Source organism: Eretmochelys imbricata, unplaced genomic scaffold, assembly GCF_965152235.1.
Source record: "Eretmochelys imbricata isolate rEreImb1 unplaced genomic scaffold, rEreImb1.hap1 Scaffold_35, whole genome shotgun sequence".
In the NCBI taxonomy this organism is placed as follows: domain Eukaryota; kingdom Metazoa; phylum Chordata; order Testudines; family Cheloniidae; genus Eretmochelys; species Eretmochelys imbricata.
This window is the reverse complement of record NW_027554347.1, coordinates 320,400-346,953: the sequence shown is the minus strand read 5'-3', so window position 1 is coordinate 346,953 and position 26,554 is coordinate 320,400. Positions and strand designations below refer to the sequence as shown.

Here is a 26,554-nt window from a genome sequence, read left to right as displayed (position 1 = left end):
CCTAATGAGACTCATGGTTCCCCTAAACTGAGCCCCCAAACCCTCAGTGAGACCTGGGGTCCCCCTAATGAAATTCAGGGTCCCCCAGACCTCCCCAGTGAGACCTGGGGTCCCCCAACCCCACTAGTGACATCTGGGGTGCCCCCCTACACCCCCAACGCCCCCAGTAAGACCTGGGGTCCCCCTACACTGAGTCCCCCAAACCCCCCCAGGGAGACGTCCCCAGCTCATCACCTGCAGCTCCTTGTCAACGGCCTTGGAGACCTCATTGGCCACGGACTCCAGTCGCTGCCGGACGGGCCCGTCGCTCGCCAAGATGTGTCCCAGTTCGTAGAGGCTGGGGAACAGCTGGGGAGAGAAAGCACGAGCAGAGAGGGGCAGGGTGAACAGGGACAGATGTGCACGGGGGGAGGGGCAACAGCAACTGGGGCGGGGCTACAGTGTGCAGCTGTGGTAACATCTGGGGAGTTTGTTCCTAGGCCAGAGATGGAGGATCCAGCTGTGTACCGCTGTGGCAACATTGCGGGAGACGGTGTCCCGCCAGGGATAGAGGCTACAGCTGTGGCAACATCTGGGGGGTCTAGTTTCTGGCTGGGGATAGAAGGTCCAGATGTGTCAACATCTGCAGAAGCAGTGTTTAGCCAGGGATATGGAATACAGCTGTGCAACATATGGGGACTTAGTGACTTGGCCAGAGATGGAGGACCCAGCTGTGCAGAGGTGCAGCAACATCTGGGGAGACAGTTTGTATCTGGTGATAGAAGAGCCATGGTAACATCTGGAGAGCTACTGTCTGGGCCAGCAAGACTGGATGTGACCTCAGCTAGTGGACCCAGTGTTCAGCCAGGGCTGCTGTGTACAGATGTGGAGAACATCTGGGGAGAGGAGACAGAGAGAAGAAAGGCAGGCGGAAGGTGAGACCGAGGGGAAGGGGATGGGATCAAATGGGAGGGAGGAACAGGGGCCGTACTGAGAGGGGTGGGGATGGCAAGAATGGGGCAGGGCCCGGACGGAGGGGTCTGTCTCACCGCCCGCGAGTTCTTGGCCTCCTTCATGAGCTCCCGTGCATAGAGCACCTCCTCCTGGACAGTATCAGCAGGGCAGCTGTGCAGAGCCCTCACCTCCTCCTGGACCCGCAGGCACAGCCGTCTGATCATCTGCTGGGGGACGGAGCTGTTAGCAAAATCCCTGGAGCCAGCCGGGACCCCCGCCCTGGGGCCAGATCAGAACCAGCACCCCCTAGGGGGAAAGGCTCCATGTCCCATTCCCAGCCTCCTTGAGCCAGCCAGTCCCATCCTGGGGCCTGATGGGAGCTGGCGCCCCCTAGAGGGGAAAGGCCCCGTGTCCCATTCTCCACCCTCCTGAGCCAGCCAGCTCCCTTGCCCATGGGGGTGGTATGGGGAGATGGGAACGTTTACTTGCTCGGCGCTGCTGGTGCCGATCCCCTGCTGGAGTCGGAACGCCTGCTCCTGGGAGAACTTCTGGGAATGGCCGTTTCGGAGGAGGCACCATTGGATCTGGGGGGGAGGGAAGGGAGAGAAGCAGATGAGAGACCCCTTGGTTTCCCCCAACCCCCTCCAACCGAGCCCCGGGGCCTCCGGGCTCTACCCACCTTCTGCCACACCTCGTCCGTCCTCTCCGGGGCACTGCGGTAAGCGGCTGTGATGTCGCTCATGGGGAAGGACATGTACTTCAGGGTGTAGTTGCTGTAGAGAGGGGTGTGAGGTTAAACGGGAGAGGGTGTTGGGAAAGGGCCCCCCAGATACTCAGGGACCTTCTGCTCAGATCTGTCAGAGTTATGGTCTCACTTCCTCCCAGTTATCTAACCTCCCCCATCTCCCCATTATCACCCCCTGTTCCTCCTCCAGTCACCCCCCAACCAACTTCTTGTCTGCCCATTATCCCAGGCATTGTCCACCTCCCTCTTATCATCCAGCCATTGCAACAACCCAACCCAAACAACTCATCACCCCAATGACCCTTCCAATAACCCAACCCAACTCCACCCAACCAAGAACCCATACCCAACAACCCAATCAAATTCAACCCAACTCAACCCAACCCAACTAAGAACCCATCCCAACTCTACCCAACAACCCAATCAAATTCAACCCAGCCCAACTCTACCCAACCAATCCAACCCAACTCTACTTAACCACTTATTCAATCCAACTCAACCAACGTAACCCAACCAAGAACCCAAACCAACTCAACCCAACCCAACCCAACCCAACTCTATGCTAGTAATAATCCAATCCAACTCAAGCTAACCTGACTCTATTCAACCAATAACCCAAGCTAACTGAACCAAACCAATAACCCAACCCAAACCAGCCCCATTCAGTAACCCAATCACCTTATCCAATAATACCAACCAACCCAACAAATGCACCAGTAATCAACTCCAACAACCCAACCACCTACTCAACAACCTAACTGCCTCAACTCAACACAACCAATCCAACCCCCAACTCAGCTCAAAACCATCCAGACCGCTCTGCCAGTCCACACACGTCCCCAGTAAAAATGAATTACAAACAATTAAGCAGCAAGCAGGCATTAAAAACCTGAGTAATGATATCTGTTATCAATGCTAACACTAAGCATGCAGACTGAGGGTGAGGTGCATGTTGGGGGGCACCCCTGGTTGAGTGTCAGCCCCTGACATCCCAGGAAGTCCCCTTCCAGACTCACTTCTCCAGGGCTCGGGCAACATCATGGAAGCCGAGTGCTGTTGTGTTGTTCCGGTCCCAGGCGATGCTCCTGCAAAGGGGAGATCCAGGCTGGGTCACCCAACACTGGGGTCCTTCTTGCCCCTCCACTGTGATGACACCCCAGATGAGATCCTGTTCCCTGCCTTGGCTAATACAAAGCGTCCACCCGCCTCCTCTCCAGTGGAACCCCCTTCCCCACATTCTCCAATAGGGACTCCCTCTTCTGCTGTCCCCATCAATGGCTCTCTCCTCCCCTCCTCCCTCCAACAAGGCCCCCCTTCCGTATCCCCTCCCATGCTTCCTAGTCCCCTGGGATCCTTCCCCTCGGTTCTCCTCTCCCAACCCCAATCCCTGTTCCTGCCCAATGGTAGCCCCTCTCCCAACCCCCAAATTCCCCCCACTTCCCCTGACAAGACCCCACAAGTCCCAATCCCCCTGCAAATCCCCCAATGGGACACCCTCCCTTGGCCCACCCAGTGAGACCCCCCCCCGCCCCAGCCCCAATCCCCCCACTCTCCTGCCATTGAGACCCCAGCTACCCCACCCCCTCAGTCTGCACCCATGGCCCTGAATTGGACCTTACTTCCTACCCCCAACCCCAATCCCCCCCATGAGACCGCCTCCCGCACCCAGTCCCCCTGATGGGACTTCCTGCTGCACCCCGGTGTCCCCTTCCTCCAGGAGCCCCCACCGAAGGCTGCTGTTGATCTGCAGAGCCTTGGACAGCATCTTGGCCCCCAGGTCCTCCATGCCATTCCCGCTCAGGTCCACCTTGCTCAAGCAGGTATTACTGCCAAGGGCGTTGATGAGGATGCTGGTCCGGGACTTCAGCCGTGAGTCGGCCACAGAGAGAGATTGCAGGGACTGGCGGGAGAGAGGCGAGTCAGCCCTGGGATCCCCTGCCCCCCACAACTCTGCTGGTTCCCCTCAATCCCGATCCACAGCCCCCCGCCTCAGAGCAATTTTCACTTTTCATGAGGGACAGACTCACACAATCTTCCTCCTGAATCAGCTGTACAATCTTGTGAAGTATCTCCTCCAGCGTCCTGGGGAGAGAGAACACAGAGGCCGGGCATGAGCACCCAGAGGGGTGGGACGAGGCTGAGAGCTAAATTCACCAGCCCAGCCACTGACCGGCTGTAAGCTAAACAGGAACATGCTAATTGTTCTAGGACGCTTATTCTAGACCTCTTCCCTTCATGTTCTAAGTTGGGTGGGTTCTGGATTGCTGAACTCAACAGCATCCACCTCAGCAGATTTGCAACATTGCTTGGCTAGTGTTCTAGGTGACCCGTTCTAGACCCTTTCCCCATGTTCTAGACTGGACACGTTCTGGATAATTGGGCTCTATAGAGTCAAACTCAGTAGACTCATCACATTACTTGGCTAGTCTTCTAGGTCATCCATGCTGTATCACTTCCTTCCATGCGCGACGCTTGGTGGGTTCTGTGTAACTGGACTTCATAACGTCAACCTAATCAGAGATGCAAAACCTCTTTGCCATCTTTCTAGGTCACCCACCTGGGGAGGTTCTAGATGGCTTTTCTACTTCCACTATTCTCCATTTCTTTCTGGATGTTTGCAGCATAGTCTAATTGGTCTAGAATGGTCCCCACTGGGCACCAATACCCATCCAGTGGGTCTAGAAGTTTCTAACGGAGCCCAGCACCCATCCAATGAGTCTAGAATGGGTCCCATGGAGCCCAACGCCATTTAAAGGGTGTAGAATGGGTCCCATTGGTCCAATGCCCATCCAATGGGTCTCAAACTGTTCTCATGGAGCCAGTGCCTATCCAGTGGGTCTAGAAAGGGTCCCATGGAGCCCAGCACCCATCTAATGAGTCTAGACTGGGTCCCATGCAGCACAACCTCCTCACTAGAGAAGGTGAGCTTGGAGGAAAATAGGTTTAGAAGAGGCTCCTCAAGGACCTCTCTCTCCCGGGGAAGAGGGAGGCAATAAGATGGGACAGAAGGTGGATGACAAAAGTGTTCACCCACCGGGACTTGATGCTGAAGTTTTTGCCCAGCCAGAGGTGTTTGAGGGATTTGTTCTTGCCCAAAGCAGGGACCAGCGTCAGCAAATCGGAGTCGAAACCTGGAGCGAGCGGTGGGAGAAGAGGAGCGTCAGGGGGAGTTGAGATACTGCCCCCGCCCCCAGGGCAGGGATGTAGGGGCTCAAGGGCAGGTAGACAGACTCACCGTTGTCGGAGATGTCTAGGCTCCCCACGGCAGTGACCCCTGGGAGCTGCTCCTGTAGGACCTGAGCCCCCGGTGAGCGCAGCTGGGAGAGAGAGAATGAGTGAATGAGATAGTGGAGGAGGGAAAGAAGGAACAATTGAAAGAACAAGAGAACAACATTGGAAAGGAAACAACGAGAGAATGAGAGAACGAAATGGGAGGGAAAGAACAGGGGAATGACAGAATGAGAGAACAAGACGGGAGGGAAAGGACGAAGGAATGAAACGGGAGGGAAAGAACAAGAGAACAAGATGGGGAGGGAAAGAAAGAGGGAACGAGGGAATGAGATGGGAGGAAAAGAACGAGGGAACGAGAACAAGATGGAGGAAAGAACGAGGGAACGAGAACAAGATGGGGGCAAGAACGAGGGAACGAGAAATGACGAGAGAACGAGAAGGGGAAGTAAAGAAAGAATTAACAGATGGTCCCCTCCCCGACCAACCATAACAAGCCCCTCGCCAGCCTCCCCCCGCACAATGCACAGCCCCCTCCCAGCCCCCCCTCACCTCGCAGCCGCTCAAGTCCAGGTGAACATCACTCAGGTGGGTGTTGGCCGAGAGACCCTGGAACAGAGACCTGGCGACCGTGGGGTTAATGGGGGCAGAGGGGGTGACTCCCACTAGCCCTGCCCACCTCCCCCATTTCCCTCCCCAACACACAGCGAGCAGGGCCCGTCCCCTCCAGCAGGGGGCCCAGGGACACACACACACACACGGCAGGGCCCGTCCCCTCCAGCAGGGGGCCCAGGGACACACACACACACACACACACACGGCAGGGCCCGTCCTCTCCAGCAGGGGGCCCAGGGACACACACACACACACACACACACGGCAGGGCCCGTCCCCTCCAGCAGGGGGCCCAGGGACACACACACACACACACGGCAGGGCCCGTCCCCTCCAGCAGGGGACCCAGGGACACACACACACACACGGCAGGGCCCGTCCCCTCCAGCAGGGGGCCCAGGGACACACACACACACAGGGCAGGGCCCGTCCTCTCCAGCAGGGGGCCCAGGGACACACACACACACACACACACACGGCAGGGCCCGTCCTCTCCAGCAGGGGGCCCAGGGACACACACACACACACACACACGGCAGGGCCCGTCCCCTCCAGCAGGGGGCCCAGGGACACACACACACACACACGGCAGGGCCCGTCCCCTCCAGCAGGGGGCCTAGGGACACACACACACACACGGCAGGGCCCGTCCTCTCCAGCAGGGGGCCCAGGGACACACACACACACACACGGCAGGGCCTGTCCCCTCCAGCAGGGGGCCTAGGGACACACACACACACACACAGGGCAGGGCCCATCCCCTCCAGCAGGGGGCCTAGGGACACACACACACACAGGGCAGGGCCCGTCCCCTCCAGCAGGGGGCCCAGGGACACACACACACACACACACACACGGCAGGGCCCGTCCCCTCCAGCAGGGGGCCTAGGGACACACACACACACACGGCAGGGCTCGTCCCCTCCAGCAGGGGGCCTAGGGACACACACACACACACGGCAGGGCCCGTCCCCTCCAGCAGGGGGCCTAGGGACACACACACACACACACACGGCAGGGCCCGTCCCCTCCAGCAGGGGGCCCAGGGACACACACACACACGGCAGGGCCCGTCCCCTCCAGCAGGGGGCCCAGGGACACACACACACACACACGGCAGGGCTCGTCCCCTCCAGCAGGGGGCCTAGGGACACACACACACACACGGCAGGGCCCGTCCCCTCCAGCAGGGGGCCGAGGGACACACACACACACACACACACAGGGCAGGGCCCGTCCCCTCCAGCAGGGGGCCCAGGGACACACACACACACACGGCAGGGCCCGTCCCCTCCAGCAGGGGGCCCAGGGACACACACACACACACACAGGGCAGGGCCCATCCTCTCCAGCAGGGGGCCCAGGGACACACACACACACAGGGCAGGGCCCGTCCCCTCCAGCAGGGGGCCCAGGGACACACACACACACACACACACACACACACACTCACCTCAAGGCATCCAGGGGCATTTTCGTGCCCGACAGGCTCACGTAGTTCAGCGCATAGGCGCTCGAGAAGAATTGCCTGAAGGCCGGCTGGGAGTCCTTGGCTTTCCTAGAGACAGAGACAGGCCAGGAGCCCCCAAAATTAAGGGGGGCCTGCCCCAGAGGGACCCTGATCCCCGTGGAAAGGGTGCCCAAGGAGGCGTGGAGGGGGCTCCGTCTAATTGGGATCCCCCTCACTGGGAAGCTGGGGTGCAGGGGGGGAGTTCACCTGACGGGGATGCCAGAGCGAGGCAATCGGGGGGCGGGGGGACCCCGACACTTACCTGTGCGAGAAGGAGTTCCGGGAGAGGTTGAGGTAGCGAAGCCGAGTGCAACATCCATGCAGCAGCGCCCCGAATAACTGGGGGGGCAGAGAGAGAAAGGGATCGAACCCCCGGCTCCCCACGATGCCCTCTGCAGGGCGAGGCCGCGGCCTCCGGGAGGCCCCTCCCCCAGCCAGGGCTGTTGCCCCGCTCCCCCCGGCGCCCCCGGCTGGTCGCCCCTCACCACGTCGACGGCGCAGTCCGTGCCGGCCAGCTCGAGCCGCAGGAGGGCGTTGGGCTGGGCCAGGAAGGAATAAAAACCCTGCGGGGGGAGAGGGGACGAAACCGAGCGATGGACGGAGCTGGGGGGCTGTCTGTGCCCCACAGAGCCCCTGCTCCCTGCCCCATGGCGCCCGCTGCCCAGCTCCTGCCTCCCTGCCCCACAGAGCCCCTGCTCCCTGCCCCACGGCACCCGCTGCCCAGCCCCCACCTCCCTGCCCCATGGCACCCGCTGCCAGCTCCCGCCTCCCTGCCCCACAGAGCCCCCGCCTCCCTGCCCCATGGCACCCGCTGCCCAGCTCCCGCCTCCCTGCCCCACAGAGCCCCTGCTCCCTGCCCCACGGCACCCGCTGCCCAGCCCCCACCTCCCTGCCCCACGGCACCCGCTGCCCAGCTCCTGCCTCCCTGCCCCACAGAGCCCCTGCTCCCTGCCCCACGGCACCCGCTGCCCAGCCCCCACCTCCCTGCCCCACGGCGCCCGCTGCCCAGCTCCCGCCTCCCTGCCCCATGGCGCCCGCTGCCCAGCTCCCGCCTCCCTGCCCCACAGAGCCCCCGCCTCCCTGGCCCATGGCACCCGCTGCCCAGCCCCCACCTCCCTGCCCCATGGCGCCCGCTGCCCAGCCCCCATCTCCCTGCCTCACGGCACCCGCTGCCCAGCTCCCGCCTCCCTGCCCCATGGCACCCGCTGCCCAGCCCCCATCTCCCTGCCCCACGGCACCCGCTGCCCAGCTCCCGCCTCCCTGCCCCACAGAGCCCCTGCTCCCTGCCCCACGGCGCCCGCTGCCCAGCTCCTGCCTCCCTGCCCCACAGAGCCCCTGCTCCCTGCCCCACGGCGCCCGCTGCCCAGCCCCCACCTCCCTGCCCCATGGCACCCGCTGCCCAGCTCCCGCCTCCCTGCCCCACAGAGCCCCTGCTCCCTGCCCCACGGCACCCGCTGCCCAGCCCCCACCTCCCTGCCCCACGGCGCCCGCTGCCCAGCTCCCGCCTCCCTGCCCCATGGCGCCCGCTGCCCAGCTCCCGCCTCCCTGCCCCACAGAGCCCCCGCCTCCCTGGCCCATGGCACCCGCTGCCCAGCCCCCACCTCCCTGCCCCATGGCGCCCGCTGCCCAGCCCCCATCTCCCTGCCTCACGGCACCCGCTGCCCAGCTCCCGCCTCCCTGCCCCATGGCACCCGCTGCCCAGCCCCCATCTCCCTGCCCCACGGCACCCGCTGCCCAGCTCCCGCCTCCCTGCCCCACAGAGCCCCTGCTCCCTGCCCCATGGCACCCGCTGCCCAGCTCCCGCCTCCCTGCCCTACAGAGCCCCCAACTCCCTGCCCCATGGCGCCCGCTGCCCAGCTCCAGCCTCCCTGCCCCACAGAGCCCCCGCTCCCTGCCCCACGGCACCCACTGCCCAGCTCCCATCTCCCTGCCCCACAGAGCCCCCACCTCCCTGCCCCATGGCGCCTGCTGCCCAGCTCCTGCCTCCCTGCCCCACAGCACCCGCTCCCTGCCCCATGGCACCCGCTGCCCAGCTCCCACCTCCCTGCCCCACCGAGCCCCCGCCTCCCTGCCCCATGGCACCCGCTGCCCAGCCCCCACCTCCCTGCCCCACGGCACCCGCTGCCCAGCTCCCGCCTCCCTGCCCCACAGAGCCCCTGCACTCTGCCCCACGGCACGCGCTGCCCAGCTCCCACCTCCCTGCCCTACAGAGCCCCCAACTCCCTGCCCCATGGCGCCCGCTGCCCAGCTCCTGCCTCCCTGCCCCACAGAGCCCCCGCTCCCTGCCCCATGGCACCCACTGCCCAGCTCCCATCTCCCTGCCCCACAGAGCCCCCACCTCCCTGCCCCATGGCACCCGCTGCCCAGCTCCTGCCTCCCTGCCCCACAGCACCCGCTCCCTGCCCCATGGCACCCACTGCCCAGCTCCCATCTCCCTGCCCCACAGAGCCTCCACCTCCCTGCCCCATGGCGCCTGCTGCCCAGCTCCTGCCTCCCTGCCCCACAGAGCCCCCGCTCCCTGCCCCATGGCGCCCGCTGCCCAGCCGCTGCCTTCCTGCCCCACAGAACCCCCACCTCCCTGCCCCACGGCACCCACTGCCCAGCCCCCACCTCTCTGCCCCACGGCGCCCCCTGCCCCCGGCACTCCCTACCTAGTCCCCACCTCCCTGCCCCCCGGCTGTCACTCACGTTGGCCTCCTCGCCGCCCAGCAGCCCGGGGTTCTTGCTGAGGTCCAGGTGTTGCAGGGAGCTGCTGAAGGCCGGGTTGGCCCCCAGGGTCTGACAGAGCCCGGCCAGCCCTGGGAGGGGAGAGGGGGTGAGTGGGGGGGGGCTGGGACCCCCTGCCCTTCCCCCACCCTGTCCCCCAGGCCCGAGAGCTTCTCCCTCCCCCACTGTGCCCACAAAGCTCCCCCAGCCCCAACCACCTGCCCTTCCCCAGCTCCCTCCCCCTCCCCTGCTCACCTTCCACACCCCTCCCCCCAGCCCCCCCGTACCTTTCGGGGTGACCCCCGTCTTGCAGAGCCCGAGCTGCTGCAGCCCCTTGGGGAAGTAAAGGAATTGCTGGCTCAGGGAGATGAGACCTGTGAGGGGGAGGGAGGGGGAAGAGATTAGGGGGACCCGGGGGGGGGGGGCGAGAGCAGAGATGGGGGCAGGGCGGGGGGGGAGGATAAGGGAGGTGCTGGGGGGATATTGGGGGTGCTGAAAGTTGTGAAGAGCGGGGGGACATGGGGAGGGCTCGGGGATACTGGGGGGGACACTGGGTAGTGTTGGGATGACACTGGGGGCTGCTGGGGGTCTTAGGTGATGGGGGACATTGGAGGTGCTGGGGGACACTGGGGGGTTCTGGGGGGTGTCAGGTGCTGGACAGCGGGCTGGACAGCGACCCCCCTGCTCCCTGCAGCCCAGCGACCCCTAGTGACCCCCCCACTCCCTGCAGCTGGGGGACATTGGGTGCTGGGGGACACTGGGGGGTGCTGGGGGGCAGTTGAGAGGCGCTGAGGGGCGTCAGGCGGGCAGGACACTGCGGGGACATTGGATGGCACGGGGGGAGACTGGAGGCTACTGGGGGACACTGGTGGTGCTGGGGGGGCAGCTGGGGGGTCCCCACCTTTGTCCTCGATCTGGTTGTGCGACAGCACCAGGCTGTGCAGGGCCGAGCCGGGGTTGTCTCCCAGAGCGCAGGTCAGTTTGAGCGCGAAGTCTCTGTGCCAGAGAGAGACGGGGGGTGACGCCCTGAACCCCGAACCCCGGCCCCTCCTCCCCAGCCCAGCCAGTCCCTGCCCTGGGGTCGGATCAGAGCCGGTGCCCCCGAGGGGGGACAGGCCCCGTGTCCCATCCCTGCCCCCCTGAGCCAGCCGGTCCCTGCCCTGGGGCCGGGTGGGAGCCGGAGCCGCCGAGAGGGGAGCGGGGGTTCTGGGGGGGGCTCACTCACGTTTTTAACCCCGTGTTGTCCAGCACCAGCTCCTCCAGGTGATGGGACTTGCTGAGCGTGTGCAGAACTTGCTCAGATACCTCAGAGCCCTGGGGAGAGGGAAGGAGACAGAGAGCGCAGGGGAGAGATGCGGGGCCCCCCGGCCGAGGAACGGGGGTGCTGGGGAGGCAGATCCCCCTGGAGTCCCTATGGGGGCATTCTGGGGGTGCAGGGGATGGTTTGGGTGGCAGGGTGATTAGGGGGCACAGAGGGTGGTTTGGGAGTTCTGGTGGTTTGGGGGCTGCAGGGGATGAATTGGGGGGCTGGGACAGCTTTGGGGTACAGGGCAGTTTGTGGGCATAGAGGAGGAGGGATATGGGGGTACAGAGCATTTGCATGGGTAAAGGAGGGGTTTGGGATTGACGGTGAGTAGTGGGCTGCAGGGGAATGTTTCAGGGCCCAGACAAGTGTTGGGGAGTGCGGGGGATTTTGGGGTACAGAGCTATGACACAGGAAAGTGTCAGGGTATAGAGGAGGGTTTGGGCTACAGAGGGATGGGATTTGGGGGTGCTGAAGGGAATTTTGGGGTACAGATGGAGTTTGGGGGAGTTTCTGGGAATGGTGTGGCTTTTGGGCACAGACAAGGGTTTTGGGATGCAGGGGGTTTGGGGCATGAGATTTTGGGGCAGGGTTTTAGGGTGCCAGGGTGGGATGTGGGGCACAGAGGAGGAGGGGATTGGGGACCAGGAGTTGTTTTGGGGTGCAGGGGAATGTTTCAGGGCATAGAGAGGATTTTGGGAGCAGAGGGGCAGAATTTGGGGTTCAGAGAAATTTGAGGGTTCAGTGGAGATTATGTCCAGGGAACTTTGAATCCAGGGGTGGGTTTGGGGGTCCAGGGCTGGGTTTTGGGGCTATGGGATGGGTTGGGGGTCCAGGGGTGGGTTTTGGGCACAGGGGTGGATTTGGGGGGTCCAGGAGTGGGTTTTAGGGTCCAGGGGAAGGTTTGGGGGCCCAGGAGTGGGTTTTAGGGCCCAGGGGAAGTTTTTGGGGCCCAGCGTGGGTTTTGGGGGGTACCTACCAGCCTCAGGTCCTTGCAGTGCAGTCGCGTGAACCAAGGGTTGTAGGCAAGGGCGGCGACGATCAAAGCCAGGTCCCTGGGGGGAGAGTCACGGAGAAGGGGGGTGAGCGCCCCCACATCTGCCAGCACCCCCACTGTGCTGACGGGGGCAGGGGTGCCCCAAGAGGGTCTGATGTGGAGAAGAGGGGCTGGGGTGTCTGTGGGGATGCAGGGTATCGGGGTTCCGCCAGGTGGGTTTCAGAGGTTCAGGGAGTCTTGGGATGCTGGGCTGGGGTTGGGGGGTACAGGGGTACTGGGCACACAGGAGATACTGGTGGTAGAGGGGTATTGGGGTGATGGCAAGGGGTGCAGGCAGGCCTGGGGGTATTGAGGTAAAGGTGGGTTGGGGTACCATTTTTGGGGATCGGGGTACAGGGGAAATAGGGGTCTCAAAGAAGGGGGTATGGAGGTTCAGGCAGATTGGGTACCAGTTTGGGGGGTACAGGGGGTATCAGGGGTCCCTCACCGGCTTTCCAGGTGGCTGAAGTCCAGCAGGTTGAATTCATGATTGTCGGCTGAGTGGTAGATGGTGTCGACATCCTGGTAAGGGAGGGAGGGAGGGTGAGAGAAATGGGGGGACCCCATGGTGAGGGGTCCCCACCTACCCACTGCACCTCCTCCGCCTTCCCCTCCCCTCCCCCCCCACCTCCCCCACGGGTCCCCCCCAAAGAGCCCTGCCCCATAGCCCCAACTGTCCCCTCCAGCCCCTCCTCCCCCCCCTCTCCCCCATCTACCCACTGCACCCCCTCTGCCTTCCCCTCCCCCTCCCCCTCCCCTGCCCCCCCACCCCCCACCTACCCACTGCACCTCCTCCCGGCAGAAGAGCCCGTTGTAGTCACAGAGGGCGGCGTAGGTATCGGAGAACCCCCCTGCCAGGGAGACAGACAGAGCCAGGGAGGTCAGCGGGGGGGGGCTCCCCCGTCCCCCCCCGTCCCCTTCCCTCCCATTCACTCCCCCCCGCCACTCACCGCAGATGCTGTGACTGGTGGAGGTTGAACTCTCGGAGTTGGGGGATGTGTCCCGGGGGGTGTCAGGGGTCCTCAGACAGCTGGGGGGGGCCACAGTGTTAGGATGCCTGGGTTCTATCCCCACCCCAGCTCTCTGCAGCCCAGCCCCTCCCAGTGAACCCCCCGCTCCCTGCAGCCCAGAGCCCCCTAGTGACCCCCCCTGCTCCCTGCAGCCCAGAGCCCCCAGTGACCCCCCCCTGCTCCCTGCAGCCCAATGCCTCCTAGTGACCCTCCCCCCCGCTCCCTGGAGCCCGGCGCCCCCTAGTGAACCCCCCACTCCCTGCAGCCCGGCGCCCCCTAGTGACCCCCCCTGCTCCCTGCAGCCCGGCGCCCCCTAGTGACCCCCCCTGCTCCCTGCAGCCCGGCACCCCTAGTAACCCCCCCACTCCCTGCAGCCCAGAGTCCGCTAGTGACCCCCCTCTCCCTGCAGCCCAATGCCCCCTAGTGACCCCCCTGCTCCCTGCAGCCCAGAGTCCGCTAGTGACCCCCCCCGCTCCCTGCAGCCCAGCGCCCCTAGTGACCCCCCTGCTCCCTGCAGCCCAGAGTCCGCTAGTGACCCCCCTCTCCCTGCAGCCCAATGCCCCCTAGTGACCCCCCTGCTCCCTGCAGCCCAGAGTCCGCTAGTGACCCCCCTCTCCCTGCAGCCCAATGCCCCCTAGTGACCCCCCTGCTCCCTGCAGCCCAGAGTCCGCTAGTGACCCCCCCCGCTCCCTGCAGCCCAGCGCCCCGGGGCCGCACTCACCCCGCCGTGGGGCTGGGGAAGATCTTGCTGAGAGCCGCGTTGACGTGCCGGGTGAGCTGGTCGGCGCTGGCCGCGCTGGGGAATTTGAAGCTGTAGGTGGCTTTCTCCGTGTCCACCAGAATCTGAGAGACGGGGAGGGGGGAGGCGGGGGGGAGGGGTGGGGGGAATCAGGGGGGAAGGGGGGGCGGGGAGCCAGGGGGGCATGGGGGGGAGGGAAGAGAGTGGGAACATTCCTCACCAAACACAAATTATTCCCACTACCAAGAGCTGTGACCCTGATTAAGCCAATTAACTAATTAACTGTCCCCCACCACCTGAGAGAGTGTGTGTGTGTATGTGGGGGGCAGGGACGGGGGGACCCCGGGTGGGGGGGTGACACAGCAGGGAGTGGGGCGGGGCGGACCGACCTGGGGATGTCGCAGGGGTGTTTTCTGGGACTGTCTGCGTGGGGGATGGGATGTTGGGGGGGCATCAAGGGGGGGGGCAATACCTGAGCCAGGAGGGGCTGGGGCCAGGTGACACCTTTGCCCGGGAAACTGGACAAAGGCTGGAGGAGGAGCCGGGGGGAGACGGCTGGAGGGGGGTTCAGTTTGGAGCGGGCTGGGGAAATGGAGGGAGCCCCAGGGCTGGGGTCTAAGCTCCCTGCCCCCCTGGCCCCCCGAGTGACCTGGCTGAGGGGTCCTGGTTGTACCGACAAGCTCGGTTTGGGCCCGTGCTCCTGTCGGCTAATAAACCCTCTGTGTTACTGGCTGGCTGAGAGTCCCGGGGAATCGCAGGAAGTGGGGTGCAGGGCCCTGACTCCCCCCCACTCCGTGACAGGGGGCCAGCAGGGGGCGTTGTCCCTGGGCCGGGGGGGCAGTGACAGCATGGGGGGGACCGAGGGCAGGGGGCCAGCAGGGGGCGCTGTCCCTGGGCCGGGGGACACTTACCTGGCTGTGGTTTATTGTGTTTAACGTTCGAATTTCCAAGACATTGAAGGAGCTTTCGACCTGGGGAGAGATAGGAGAAATGGGGGTGTGTGTGTGTGTCCGTGTGTGAGTGTGTCCGTGAGTGTGTCCGTGTGTGAGTGTGTGTCTGTGTGTGAGTGTGTGTCCGTGAGTGTGTGTCTGTGTGTGAGTGTGTGTCCGTGAGTGTGTGTCCGTGTGTGAGTGTGTCCGTGAGTGTGTCCGTGTGTGAGTGTGTGTCTGTGTGTGAGTGTGTCCGTGAGTGTGTGTCCGTGAGTGTGTCCGTGTGTGAGTGTGTGTCCGTGTGTGAGTGTGTGTCTGTGTGTGAGTGTGTGTCCGTGTGTGAGTGTGTGTCTGTGTGTGAGTGTGTGTCCGTGAGTGTGTCCGTGTGTGAGTGTGTGTCTGTGTGTGAGTGTGTGTCTGTGTGTGAGTGTGTGTCCGTGAGTGTGTCCGTGTGTGAGTGTGTGTCCGTGAGTGTGTCCGTGTCTGTGTGTGTGTCCGTGAGTGTGTCCGTGTCTGTGTGTGAGTGTGTGTCCGTGAGTGTGTCCGTGTGTGAGTGTGTGTCCGTGAGTGTGTCCGTGTGTGAGTGTGTGTCCGTGTGTGAGTGTGTGTCCGTGAGTGTGTCCGTGTGTGAGTGTGTGTCTGTCCGTGTGAGTGTGAGTGTGTCTATGTGTGAGTGCGTGTGTTTGTGTGTGAGCGTGAGTGTGTCCGCATGGGAGTGTGTGTCCCTGTGTGTAAGTGTGTGTCTGACTGTGTGTCTATGTGTGAGTGTGTCCCCATGTGTGGGTGTGTGTCTGTCCGTCCGTGCGTGACTGTGTCTATGTGTGTGTGTGTGTCCGTGTGTGAGTGTGTGTCCGTGAGTGTGTCTGTGTCTATCCATATGAGTGTGAGTGTGAGTGTGTCTATGTGTGAGTGTGTGTGTTTGTGTGTGAGTGTGTCCGCATGGGAGTGTGTGTGTCTATGTGTGAGTGTGTGTCTGTCTGTGTGTCTATGTGTGAGTGTGTCCCCGTGTGTGAGTGTGTGTCTGACTGTGTGTCTATGTGTGAGTGTGTCCCCGTGTGTGAGTGTGTGTCTGTCTGTGTGTCTATGTGTGAGTGTGTCCCCGTGTGTGAGTGTGTGTCTGTCTGTGTGTCTATGTGTGAGTGTGTCCCCGTGTGTGTGTGTGTGTCTGTCTGTGTGTCTGTGTGTGAGTGTGTCCCCGTGTGTGAGTGTGTGTCTGTCTGTGTGTCTATGTGTGAGTGTGTCCCCGTGTGTGTGTGTGTGTCTGTCTGTGTGTCTATGTGTGAGTGTGTCCCCGTGTGTGAGTGTGTGTCTGTCTGTGTGTCTATGTGTGAGTGTGTCCCCGTGTGTGTGTGTGTGTCTGTCTGTGTGTCTGTGTGTGAGTGTGTCCCCGTGTGTGTGTGTGTGTCTGACTGTGTGTCTATGTGTGAGTGTGTCCCCGTGTGTGAGTGTGTGTCTGTCTGTGTGTCTATGTGTGAGTGTGTCCCCGTGTGTGTGTGTGTCTGTCTGTGTGTCTATGTGTGAGTGTGTCCCCGTGTGTGTGTGTGTCTGACTGTGTGTCTATGTGTGAGTGTGTCCCCGTGTGTGAGTGTGTGTCTGTCTGTGTGTCTATGTGTGAGTGTGTCCCCGTGTGTGAGTGTGTGTCTGACTGTGTGTCTATGTGTGAGTGTGTCCCCGTGTGTGAGTGTGTGTCTGTCTGTGTGTCTATGTGTGAGTGTGTCCCCGTGTGTGAGTGTGTGTCTGTCTGTGTGTCTATGTGTGAGTGTGTCCCCGTGTGTGAGTGTGTGTCTGACTGTGTGTCTATGTGTGAGTGTGTCCCCGTGTGTGAGTGTGTGTCTGTCTGTGTGTCTATGTGTGAGTGTGTCCCCGTGTGTGAGTGTGTGTCTGTCTGTGTGTCTATGTGTGAGTGTGTCCCCGTGTGTGAGTGTGTGTCTGACTGTGTGTCTATGTGTGAGTGTGTCCCCGTGTGTGTGTGTGTGTCTGTCTGTGTGTCTGTGTGTGAGTGTGTCCCCGTGTGTGAGTGTGTGTCTGTCTGTGTGTCTATGTGTGAGTGTGTCCCCGTGTGTGTGTGTGTCTGACTGTGTGTCTATGTGTGAGTGTGTCCCCGTGTGTGAGTGTGTGTCTGTCTGTGTGTCTATGTGTGAGTGTGTCCCCGTGTGTGTGTGTGTGTCTGTCTGTGTGTCTGTGTGTGAGTGTGTCCCCGTGTGTGAGTGTGTGTCTGACTGTGTGTCTATGTGTGAGTGTGTCCCCGTGTGTGTGTGTGTCTGTCTGTGTGTCTATGTGTGAGTGTGTCCCCGTGTGTGAGTGTGTGTCTGTCTGTGTGTCTATGTGTGAGTGTGTCCCCGTGTGTGTGTGTGTCTGTCTGTGTGTCTATGTGTGAGTGTGTCCCCGTGTGTGTGTGTGTGTCTGACTGTGTGTCTATGTGTGAGTGTGTCCCCGTGTGTGAGTGTGTGTCTGTCTGTGTGTCTATGTGTGAGTGTGTCCCCGTGTGTGTGTGTGTCTGTCTGTGTGTCTATGTGTGAGTGTGTCCCCGTGTGTGTGTGTGTGTCTGACTGTGTGTCTATGTGTGAGTGTGTCCCCGTGTGTGTGTGTGTCCCTGCGCCCCCTGCTGGCCAGGCCCGGGTGCGTCTCACACTCACCTTGGCCGGCACTTTCAGCCCGAAGAGGTGGAGCCGCCAGGCCGTCAGCACCTGTGGGGGACAAGCAGCCCCCGTGAGACGAGTGTGGGGAGACGCCGCGATTCCCGGGGGGCTGGGCTCAGCCCTGGGGATGGCGACGTCAAAGCTTCTGGGGTGACTCCTGGAAGGAGGGTCGGGGGGGGCACCGGCAGGGCTGAGGGAGGGGGAAGGAGGGACAGACCCCCCCCCCGTCCCCGGAAACTCACCAACACACGATCCTCAAACTTCTTGGGCTTGGTTTCAAGCTTCACCTTCAGCAGCAGAGGGTTGGGCGGGCGGCTCAGGACCTTGCGAATGCTGTCTGCAAAGGGGGGACGGGGTCAGCTCCGGGTCAGCGCCCCACGAGTCACCTCCCAGCCCCCCCAACAAGGTCTGCAGCCAGGGGCCCTGGGCTGTGGGGAGGGGGGGCAGCAGGGGGTCCTGGCTGTGGAGAGCGGGGGCAGCAGGGGGTCCTGGCTGTGGACAGCGGGGGCAGCAGGGGGTCCTGAGCTGTGGGGAGTGGGGGCAGCAGGGGGCCCTGGGCTGCGGGGAGCGGGGCAGCAGGGGGCCCTGGGCTGTGGGGGCAGCAGGGGGTCTTGGGCTGCAGGGAGCGGGGCCAGCAGGGGGCACTGGGCTGCGGGGGCAGCAGGGGGTCCTGGGCTGCGGGGACAGCAGAGGGCACTGGGCTCTGGGGATCGGGGGCAGCAGGGGGTCCTGGGCTGCAGGGAGGGGTGGCACCAGGGGGTCCTGGGCTGCGGGGAGCGGGGGCAGCAGGGGGTCCTGGGCTGTGGGGAGTGGGGACAGCAGGGGGTCCTGGGCTGCGGGGACAGCAGAGGGCACTGGGCTATGGGGATCGGGGGCAGCAGGGGGTCCTGGGCTGCGGGGAGCGGGGGCAGCAGGGGGCACTGGGCTCTGGGGATCGGGGGCAGCAGGGGGTCCTGGGCTGTGGGGAGTGGGGACAGCAGGGGGTCCTGGGCTGCGGGGACAGCAGAGGGCACTGGGCTATGGGGATCGGGGGTAGCAGGGGGTCCTGGGCTGCGGGGAGCGGGGGCAGCAGGGGGCACTGGGCTATGGGGATCGGGGGCAGCAGGGGGCCCTGGGCCATCAGATGCCCTGACCCTGGCATCTCGCCCAGCCTGGGAGAAGCCAACATGGGGCTGGGAGAGGAAGCGAAACCACGATTCAGACACTTCTGCTGGGCGTCACTACCCAGTGCCGTTGAAAAAGGAAGCCCAGAGACACCGGAAAACAGGATGGGGCCCACCAGGCGGCTGATGGAACAGCCCTGCACCCCCCCCCCCGGTGTCCCTCACTCCCGCCATGCAGCCCCTGCGAGCCCAGCCCGTGTTAGGATTTCGGGTACAGGTTTTGGGGCCCCCTTTCGGAGGACATGGTGACCCCCAGTGGGATGAGGGATTCCCGGGGTCATTCCAATCCCACTGTGGCTGGAGCCGAGAGACGGCCCCGGGGTTGGGGGTGAAATGTCTCGGTGTGTTTGGAACAGGGGACCGGACAGGAAGTGTGAATCACGGGCGGGGGAGATGAGATATCGGGGTGTATGGGCACCCTAGTTTGTAACAGTGTCTATGACAGGTGTGTGCATGGCAGGGGCTGTGTGGGCATGTGAGGGGAGAGAGAGAGGAGGGGTGTGGGGATAGATCGAGAGATAGATCGAGAAAGGGGGTGGATGGAGAGAGAGAGCGAGATGGGTGGATCGGGTTAGATGGATCAAACTCTGGGAGTGTCTGGTTTATTTTGCCGCCAGGCCCTCAGTGTGGGGTTTGTTTGTCAGTCGTGTTGCCGTCTGTGGGTGTCAGCGTGGGGGGGAGACGGAGCTGGGATGCGGGTGTACGTTTGTCGGGATGTTTGCACTCGAGCTAGGCTGAATTATGGCCACAGAGCCGGCCCAGCTGGCCTCTGGGTGCAGGCGTGTCCGTGTGTCTGTGTGCCGTGCCCATGTCCGTGTGTTTCTAGCCGTCTTTGGATTGCCGGCAGGCAGCTTGACATCCCCCACGCTCTGCCTGTCACAACCTTACATGTCACAACCCTTCCGCCAAACCCACAGCGAAGGCCCGAATCCAGCAGGGTGGGTGGGGAGCGGGGGCCGCAGGGGGCAGAGAGGAACCAACCGTCGCACGGACCCAGGCCACAGGATGCAACCAACAGCAGCTGCGCTGCCAGATCCGCACCCACAAGAGGACCCAGGAGTCCTGGCTGCTCCCACGGCCAGACCCCACTCCCCTTCCAGAGCTGGAGAGAGACCCCAGGAGTCCTGGCTCCCAGCCCTCCCTGCTCTAACCACTAGACTCCCCTCCCCTCTCCGAGCTAGGATAGAACCCAGGAGTCCTGGCTCCCAGCCCCTTCCCCCACTCTACCCACTAGACCCCACTCCCCAGAGTCCAGGGGATCATTCACCTGGGAAGGGGGGATGCACAGAGGACTGGAGAATTGGTGGGGGGAGGATGGAGGGAGGGATGCAGGCATGGGGGGGTCTGTGGCAATGGCCAGAAGATGGACGGGGTGGGGGAATGGGAGGGGCCAGGTGGGTTGCTGGGATGGCCAGAGGATGGGGTCGGACAGCGGTTGTGGGTGGGGGATGGGGATGGGGAGAGATGGGGCAGGGGGCGGGGGAATGGGGGGGCTGGGAGGATGGAGGAGTTGGGGGGTGGGGGATGGACAGGGGTGGGGAGCTGGGGAATGGGGGAGATGGGGCAGGTGGCCGGGGGGCTGGGGAATGGGGGGGCTGGGGTGGCAGACGGACAGGGGTGGGGGGCTCGGGAATGGGGGAGATGGGGCTGGGGGGCTGGGGAATGGGTGGGCTGGGAGGACGGAGGGGTGGGGGACTGACGGGGGGGTGGGGAATGGGGGAGATGGGGCAGGGGGCAGGTGGCTGGGGGGCTGGGGAATGGGGGGGCTGGGGTGGCAGACAGACAGGGGTGGGGGTCTGGGGAATGGGGGAGATGGGGCTGGGGGGCTGGGGAATGGGGGGGCTGGGAGGATGGAGGAGTGGGGGGTGGGGGACTGACAGGGGTGGGGGGGTGGGGAATGGGGGAGATGGGGCAGGGGGCAGGTGGCTGGGGGGCTGGGGAATGGGGGGGCTGGGGTGGCAGACAGACAGGGGTGGGGGGCTGGGGAACGGGGGGGCTGGGGTGGCGGACGGACAGGGGTGGGGGGCTGGGGAATGGGGGAGATGGGGCTGGGGTGGGGGGCTGGAGGGGGCTGGGGAATGGGGAGGGATGGGGCGGGGGTGGGGGGCTGGAGGGGGCTGGGGAATGGGGAGAGGTGGGGCGGGGGCTGGAGGGGGCAGGGGGAGCCCCCCCCCCGCTGTACCTTGCAGGTCCCGGGCGAGGTCTCCCGCCGGCCGGGCCATGGCAGCTGCGGGCCCGGAGCCACATGCCGGGGCCGGGCGCAGACAGCAGCGGAGTCTGCGCAACCCCCCCCCCCGGTACCAGCTGGGCAGGCGCTGAGCTTCCCCCCCCGCCCCGAGCATCTTCCTCCTCCCCCGCCCCGAGCACCCCCCCCGCATCTTCCTCCTCCCCCGCCCCGAGCACCCCCCCCGCATCTTCCTCCTCCCCCCGTTCCGGCATCTTCCTCCCCGCCCCCCGCGCGTCCCCCTCCCGCTCTGAACTTCCCCCCTCGCGTCCCCCCCTTCCTGAGCATCCTCCCCTTGGGAGCTCCCCCTCCAATGGTGGCGGGGGTCTATAGCGTAGGCGGGGATGTCTATAGGAGTTTATAGGGGGTGGCTGTAGGGGTAGATGGGGGTGTCTATGGGGGGAGATGGGGGTGTCTATGGGGGGAGATGGGGGTGCCTAGAGGGGCAGACAGGGCTGTCTGTAGGGATACATTGTGGTTTCTATGGCAGTAGAGCGGGGTGTCTATGGGGGCGGATGGGGGGAGTCCATAGGAGTAAATGGGAGTGTCTGTAGGGGTCGAAAGGGGGTGTCCATAAAAGTAGATGTGGTGTCTATAGGGGAAGACAGGTGGTGTCCATAGGGGTGGGTGGGGGGTGTCCATAGGGGTAGGTGGGGGGTAGGTGGGAGTAGAAGGGGGTGTCTATAAGGGTAGAAGGGGAGTCCATAGGAGTAAATGGGAGTGTCTGTAGGGTAAATGGGGTTGTCTATCGCGGTGGGTAGGGGGTGAACAGGGGATGTCCATAGGGGTGGGTGGGGGGTGTCCATAGGGGTAGGTGGGGGGTATGTGGGAGTAGAAGGGGGTGTCTATAAGGGTAGAAGGGGAGTCCATAGGAGTAAATGGGAGTGTCTGTAGGGTAGATGGGGTTGTCTATCGCGGTGGGTAGGGGGTGAACAGGGGATGTCCATAGGGGTAGGTGGGGGGTGTCCATAGGGGTAGGTGGGGGGTAGGTGGGAGTAGAAGGGGGTGTCTATAAGGGTAGAAGGGGAGTCCATAGGAGTAAATGGGAGTGTCTGTAGGGTAAATGGGGTTGTCTATCGCGGTGGGTAGGGGGTGAACAGGGGATGTCCATAGGGGTGGGTGGGGGGTGTCCATAGGGGTAGGTGGGGGGTATGTGGGAGTAGAAGGGGGTGTCTATAAGGGTAGAAGGGGAGTCCATAGGAGTAAATGGGAGTGTCTGTAGGGTAGGTGGGGTTGTCTATCGCGGTGGGTAGGGGGTGAACAGGGGATGTCCATAGGGGTGGTTGGGGGGTGTCCATAGGGGTAGGTGGGGGGTAGGTGGGAGTAGAAGGGGGTGTCTATAAGGGTAGAAGGGGAGTCCATAGGAGTAAATGGGAGTGTCTGTAGGGTAGGTGGGGTTGTCTATCGCGGTGGGTAGGGGGTGAACAGGGGATGTCCATAGGGGTAGGTGGGGGGTGTCCATAGGGGTAGGTGGGGGGTATGTGGGAGTAGCTTCTGTTTGTTGTGGTTTGCTGCTCTCTAGTGGCTGTTGGCAGCAAAACATCCATGTCTCTCGGAGCTGGGGAATTTCACCCTCAGAGCCTGCCTTGCCCCTTCCTGTCCCAGGCCGGGGGGGTGCGGGTCTCTCTCAGAAGTGGGGAGCCCTCCAGCAGGCAGGCAGCCCCTGAGGCCTGTCCCAGAGCTGGGGGAACCTGGGCCCCTCTATGGTAGTTTTGGGGTCCCCTCCCCAGTCTGTGGCAGTAGGAGGGAGAGGCACAGATAGGTCTTGAGCTCCCATCCTTCCCATTTCTTGGGGTGGGATCCCAGGGCTCCTCCCTCCAGTCCGGGATCCTGGCTGCTCGCCCCCCCCCACACACTGGGGTCACCCTGCAGGGCAGGCGTTGGGGTCATGTCCCACTCCAGGGCAGGGAGAGCACGAAGGAGCCGGGATTCAGAGCAAAGTCACCCCTAACAGACAGAGCTCCAGAACAGCCAATAGCTTCTGGGTAGGCCTGGCTGTTCTATCCCCGTCCCCCTATTCCCCTATTCCCCCATCCATCCATCTATGTATCTATCTATCCCCATCCACCTACTCTATCTATCTATCTAGTCAAATGATATTTGCTTAGCCTTGCAATGTTCTTGTGTACACCCGGCCTACATCGACAGGTGGGGTTCTCCTGTCACTGTAGTTAATCCACCTCCATGAGAGGCAGTAGATGCCTACACAAGGGCTCAGGTCGGCTGAACAATGTTGCTCAAAGGTGTGGATTGTTCACACCACCATGGGACCCAGCTGGTGACCCTTTCCTAGTGTCGACCAGTCCTACAAGATCTGCTTGAGGGATCACTGGGGGGAACTTCTCCAGCAGGTCAGACTAGATTGGTGGTTTTCATCCTGTGCTCTGCAGACTATGTCTGAGTTTTCCAAAGGCGGCCGCACCTCCATATGAAATTTTTTAGGGGTCTGCAAATGAAGAAAGGTTGAAACCCCTGGCCTAGATCATCTAGATCAGTGCTACTCAAAGTGGTGGTCCATGAACCGGTGTCGGTCCACGAGCCATCAGCTGCTGGTCTGCGCACACATTGGAAAACAAATTTGCCGGTCCCCCACATCAGAGAGCTTGAGAAGCACTGAGCAAGATGATCTCAGTGCTTCTGTCGACCTTTGAGTCTCTGACTGCTGAAGGAGATGTTTATTGCCTTCTGGTGTGTTTACACAAACCCTGCAATGCAGCTTTACGACTTCTATTCCATGGTAACTTTCTGTCCTGTTTTCCCTCATGCGGGGCTTTGAAAACTGTCTGGACAGGTCAAATTATTGGGATAATCTACCACTGATGCTTTTCTGTCTCCTCCTGCACCCTTGGGGTGGTCTGTTCAGGCTTTTCAGTGTCGTGTTGATGGATTTGGCTTGTTTATCGTTTGCGTTTTCCTTTTCCCAGGTGGTCTCCACATTATCACATTATCTTCACATGATGGAGAAGTCATTTTGGTGGTGTCCTTAACACATGTCCATTGTCTTCAGGCCAGGCTTCAGGTTGGGTTGTTGTACTTAGAGTCTTGGATGTTGCAAGAAACTCTTTCCCATGGACTCTGAAGGTCTCCCACAGACCTTTACTTTGGAATGAGTTAATCTTATTAATTTGGTGTAGATTTCCATGACTCTGCTCCATAAAGGAGGACAGACGTGACGGCAGTGTTAAAAAAAATCATATTTCAGTGCCAGGGCCAATCATGCTCCATTTTCAGATCTTTGCAAGTGAATGAAAGTTCCTTGCCAACGTCTAGCACGGTTTCACCATCATTAAAAGTTCTTTCTTCTGTGAGTGTTTCTCTGTCTACTCTGATGGTTGTGGGAGATTGATGGCCGTATATTTTGTCTTCCATTTGTTGATAAACAAACCAACTCGTTTTGCTGGGTCTGCGAAGAGTTGGCTCTTTCCTTCCATTATGTGGTCGGTGTGTTGAACTAAGCAGCACAATGTCATCTGCAAAAATGCGGTCGTCCAACTGTGCTTTCTCATTTGTCCATAAAATTCCTCCGTTGCGTCCCGCGGTTCCTTCATTCATGATGGAGTCAGTGACCAAGGTGAACAACACACACTTGTCTGATGCCTGTTGTCAAGGCAAACCATTGCCTGATGTCGCCACCATCTCTGGCTGCACGCTCAGCATGGTCATACAGATCCCTGGTATTCCAGGGAATGCCATAATTTTCCAAATGCCCCACAAACCCAATGATATACCTGAGATACCTTGGCGATATTTTCATCCTCCGGGCAGATGACCTAAACTCCCTCATTGGTTTCCACCACAACTTCAACAACCACCATCCCTCCAGTAAACTCTTTCTAAAACACTCCTGCACCGGCATCGGCTTCATGGACACCACAATCAGGTTCAACAATGGGACCCCGCGGACAACAATACACAAGAGACCCATGGATCACCACACCTACGGTCATCGATCTAGTAACCATCACAAACACACCAAGACATCTGTTATCTACAGGCAGGCACTCAGATACCACAGAATGCACTCCAAGGAGAACCGGATGCACACTCTAATGCAGGAATCGGCAACTTTTGGCACGCAGCCCATCAGGGAAAGCCCCTGGCGGGCCAGGACGGTTTGTTTACCTGCAGCGTCTGCAGGTTCGGCAGATCACAGCTCACACTGGCTGCGGTTCGCCGTCCCAGGCCAATGGGGGCTGCGGGAAGCGGCGTGGGCCAAGGGATGTACTGGCCGCCACTTCCCACAGCCCCCATTGGCCTGGGATGGCAAACTGCAGCCAGCGGGAGCCACGATTGGCCGAATCTGGAGATGCTGCAGGTAAACAAACCGTCCCAGCCTGCCAGCGGATATCCCTGATGGGCCACGTGACAAAGGTTGCTGATCCCTGCTCTAACAGATTCAAAACCACCTTCACCAAACCAAAGGACACTCCACCAGAGAAGTAGATCACATCATGGAACAGGTCACCCAAATGTCCCAAGAGAATCTGCTTCAATACAGAAATAAAACATACCCCCCCACACTGGAACCCAATTACAACCCATATTCAGTGGGGACCCCAACCGGAAAGAAATCTTTCCCAGACCCTATCTTCTGGCCTTCAAACAACCCCCCAACCTCTCCAAGCCCATCATCAGAAGCTCCCCACAGACCAGGACCCACCAAGTCAAAGTGGCACCAGACCCTGCCAGAACAGCAGATGCAAAATCTGCAGACAGATCTCCACTGCTACAAAGATCCACCCTTTCAAGGTCCATGGGTCCTACACACGCCTATCACAATATGTGGTGTACCTCAGCCAGTGCACTAAATGCCCCAATGTGACGAAGTTGGGGATTTCTGTCGTGTTTTACATGAATACCACGTGCGCGCCTCCGTTTCCCTGCGTGCTGCATGTTTAACAAGGTGGTGGGAGAGGGTTTGTTGTTGCAGAAGGCCAGGTGTGACCTTGCCTGGCAGCTGGGGCCCCCAGACAACGGCCTGGAGATGGGGATCCCTAACAACCGATGACCTGGAGACTGGGAGGCTCAGCTCGGACATCACAGCTGGTTCAGTGGGAGGACAAAGGGCTGAGGATGGAGGACCCCGGTGACCCGACCAGCAAGTTCCAGCCAGAGGGGAACAAAGGATGGAAGGGAGGGCCCCCAGTGACCTGTTTACCTGGGACGGAGGACAAAGGACGGGGAGGAGCTGTTGGGGCCAGTGATATCAGGGTCTCTGGGCTGGGGAGAGAGAGAAGCCAGAGCCCCCCTGGATGCAGGAGGGACCTAGATGTGCTGTACTGAGGGTTGCTAGGCCCGAGGGCCCAGAGAGCTTCCTATGCTGGGTTCAGACGCTCAATAAACCCTCTTGTTTTATGCAGGCGGAGAGTCGCTCCAGTCTAGAGATCGGGTGGGGGGGGGAAGGCATTGTTTCCTCTGGGCATGGAGGCCCCGGGGGGCCAGAGCAAGTGGACTCCCTGAGGGGGCCCACGGTGCTCGACAGGTGTGCTGAAGGCTCAGAGAGGTGCAGTTTCAGGAGGTGAAGGGCCTACAGCTTAACCCCCAAGAGAGTGGACCCCCGAGAAGGGCTGTGGCACTGAAGGGGGTTCCCCCCAGGGACTGTACAGAGCCGAGAGAGCATGAGTCCTGTGAGTCCATGACACCCAACAACAACTATGTGGGTGAATCCTGACAATCACTCCACTCTTGAATGAAGTCACACGGGAGAATGCTAAAAGACAAAAACACGCCAACACCAGTGGGTGAACACGTTTCACTAAGCGATCGCTCCATAC

At 61.7% G+C, this 26,554-nt stretch overlaps 1 protein-coding gene across 1 annotated transcript in view; it reads right to left on the bottom strand.

Annotated features, from left to right (window-relative positions):
* CARMIL3 (capping protein regulator and myosin 1 linker 3) overlaps positions 1-20,814 on the bottom strand; it is a 28,247-nt gene extending 7,433 nt beyond the window's left edge. The window contains exons 1-26 of the mRNA XM_077806919.1: positions 20,739-20,814; positions 17,636-17,730; positions 17,391-17,441; positions 14,737-14,796; positions 13,808-13,929; positions 13,027-13,106; positions 12,857-12,927; positions 12,525-12,598; positions 12,020-12,095; positions 10,963-11,051; positions 10,639-10,733; positions 10,025-10,111; positions 9,720-9,829; positions 7,517-7,594; positions 7,294-7,370; positions 6,975-7,079; positions 5,459-5,528; positions 4,914-4,995; positions 4,713-4,809; positions 3,706-3,760; positions 3,406-3,578; positions 2,695-2,763; positions 1,613-1,706; positions 1,419-1,517; positions 1,029-1,157; positions 235-348 (exon numbers count right to left, since the gene is read on the bottom strand). Coding sequence (XP_077663045.1) covers positions 235-348; positions 1,029-1,157; positions 1,419-1,517; positions 1,613-1,706; positions 2,695-2,763; positions 3,406-3,578; positions 3,706-3,760; positions 4,713-4,809; positions 4,914-4,995; positions 5,459-5,528; positions 6,975-7,079; positions 7,294-7,370; positions 7,517-7,594; positions 9,720-9,829; positions 10,025-10,111; positions 10,639-10,733; positions 10,963-11,051; positions 12,020-12,095; positions 12,525-12,598; positions 12,857-12,927; positions 13,027-13,106; positions 13,808-13,929; positions 14,737-14,796; positions 17,391-17,441; positions 17,636-17,730; positions 20,739-20,778 — 2,292 coding nt within the window. The 5' untranslated portion in view covers positions 20,779-20,814. The remainder of the gene's footprint in view (positions 1-234; positions 349-1,028; positions 1,158-1,418; positions 1,518-1,612; positions 1,707-2,694; positions 2,764-3,405; positions 3,579-3,705; positions 3,761-4,712; positions 4,810-4,913; positions 4,996-5,458; positions 5,529-6,974; positions 7,080-7,293; positions 7,371-7,516; positions 7,595-9,719; positions 9,830-10,024; positions 10,112-10,638; positions 10,734-10,962; positions 11,052-12,019; positions 12,096-12,524; positions 12,599-12,856; positions 12,928-13,026; positions 13,107-13,807; positions 13,930-14,736; positions 14,797-17,390; positions 17,442-17,635; positions 17,731-20,738) is intronic.
* Positions 20,815-26,554: the final 5,740 nt, after the last annotated feature.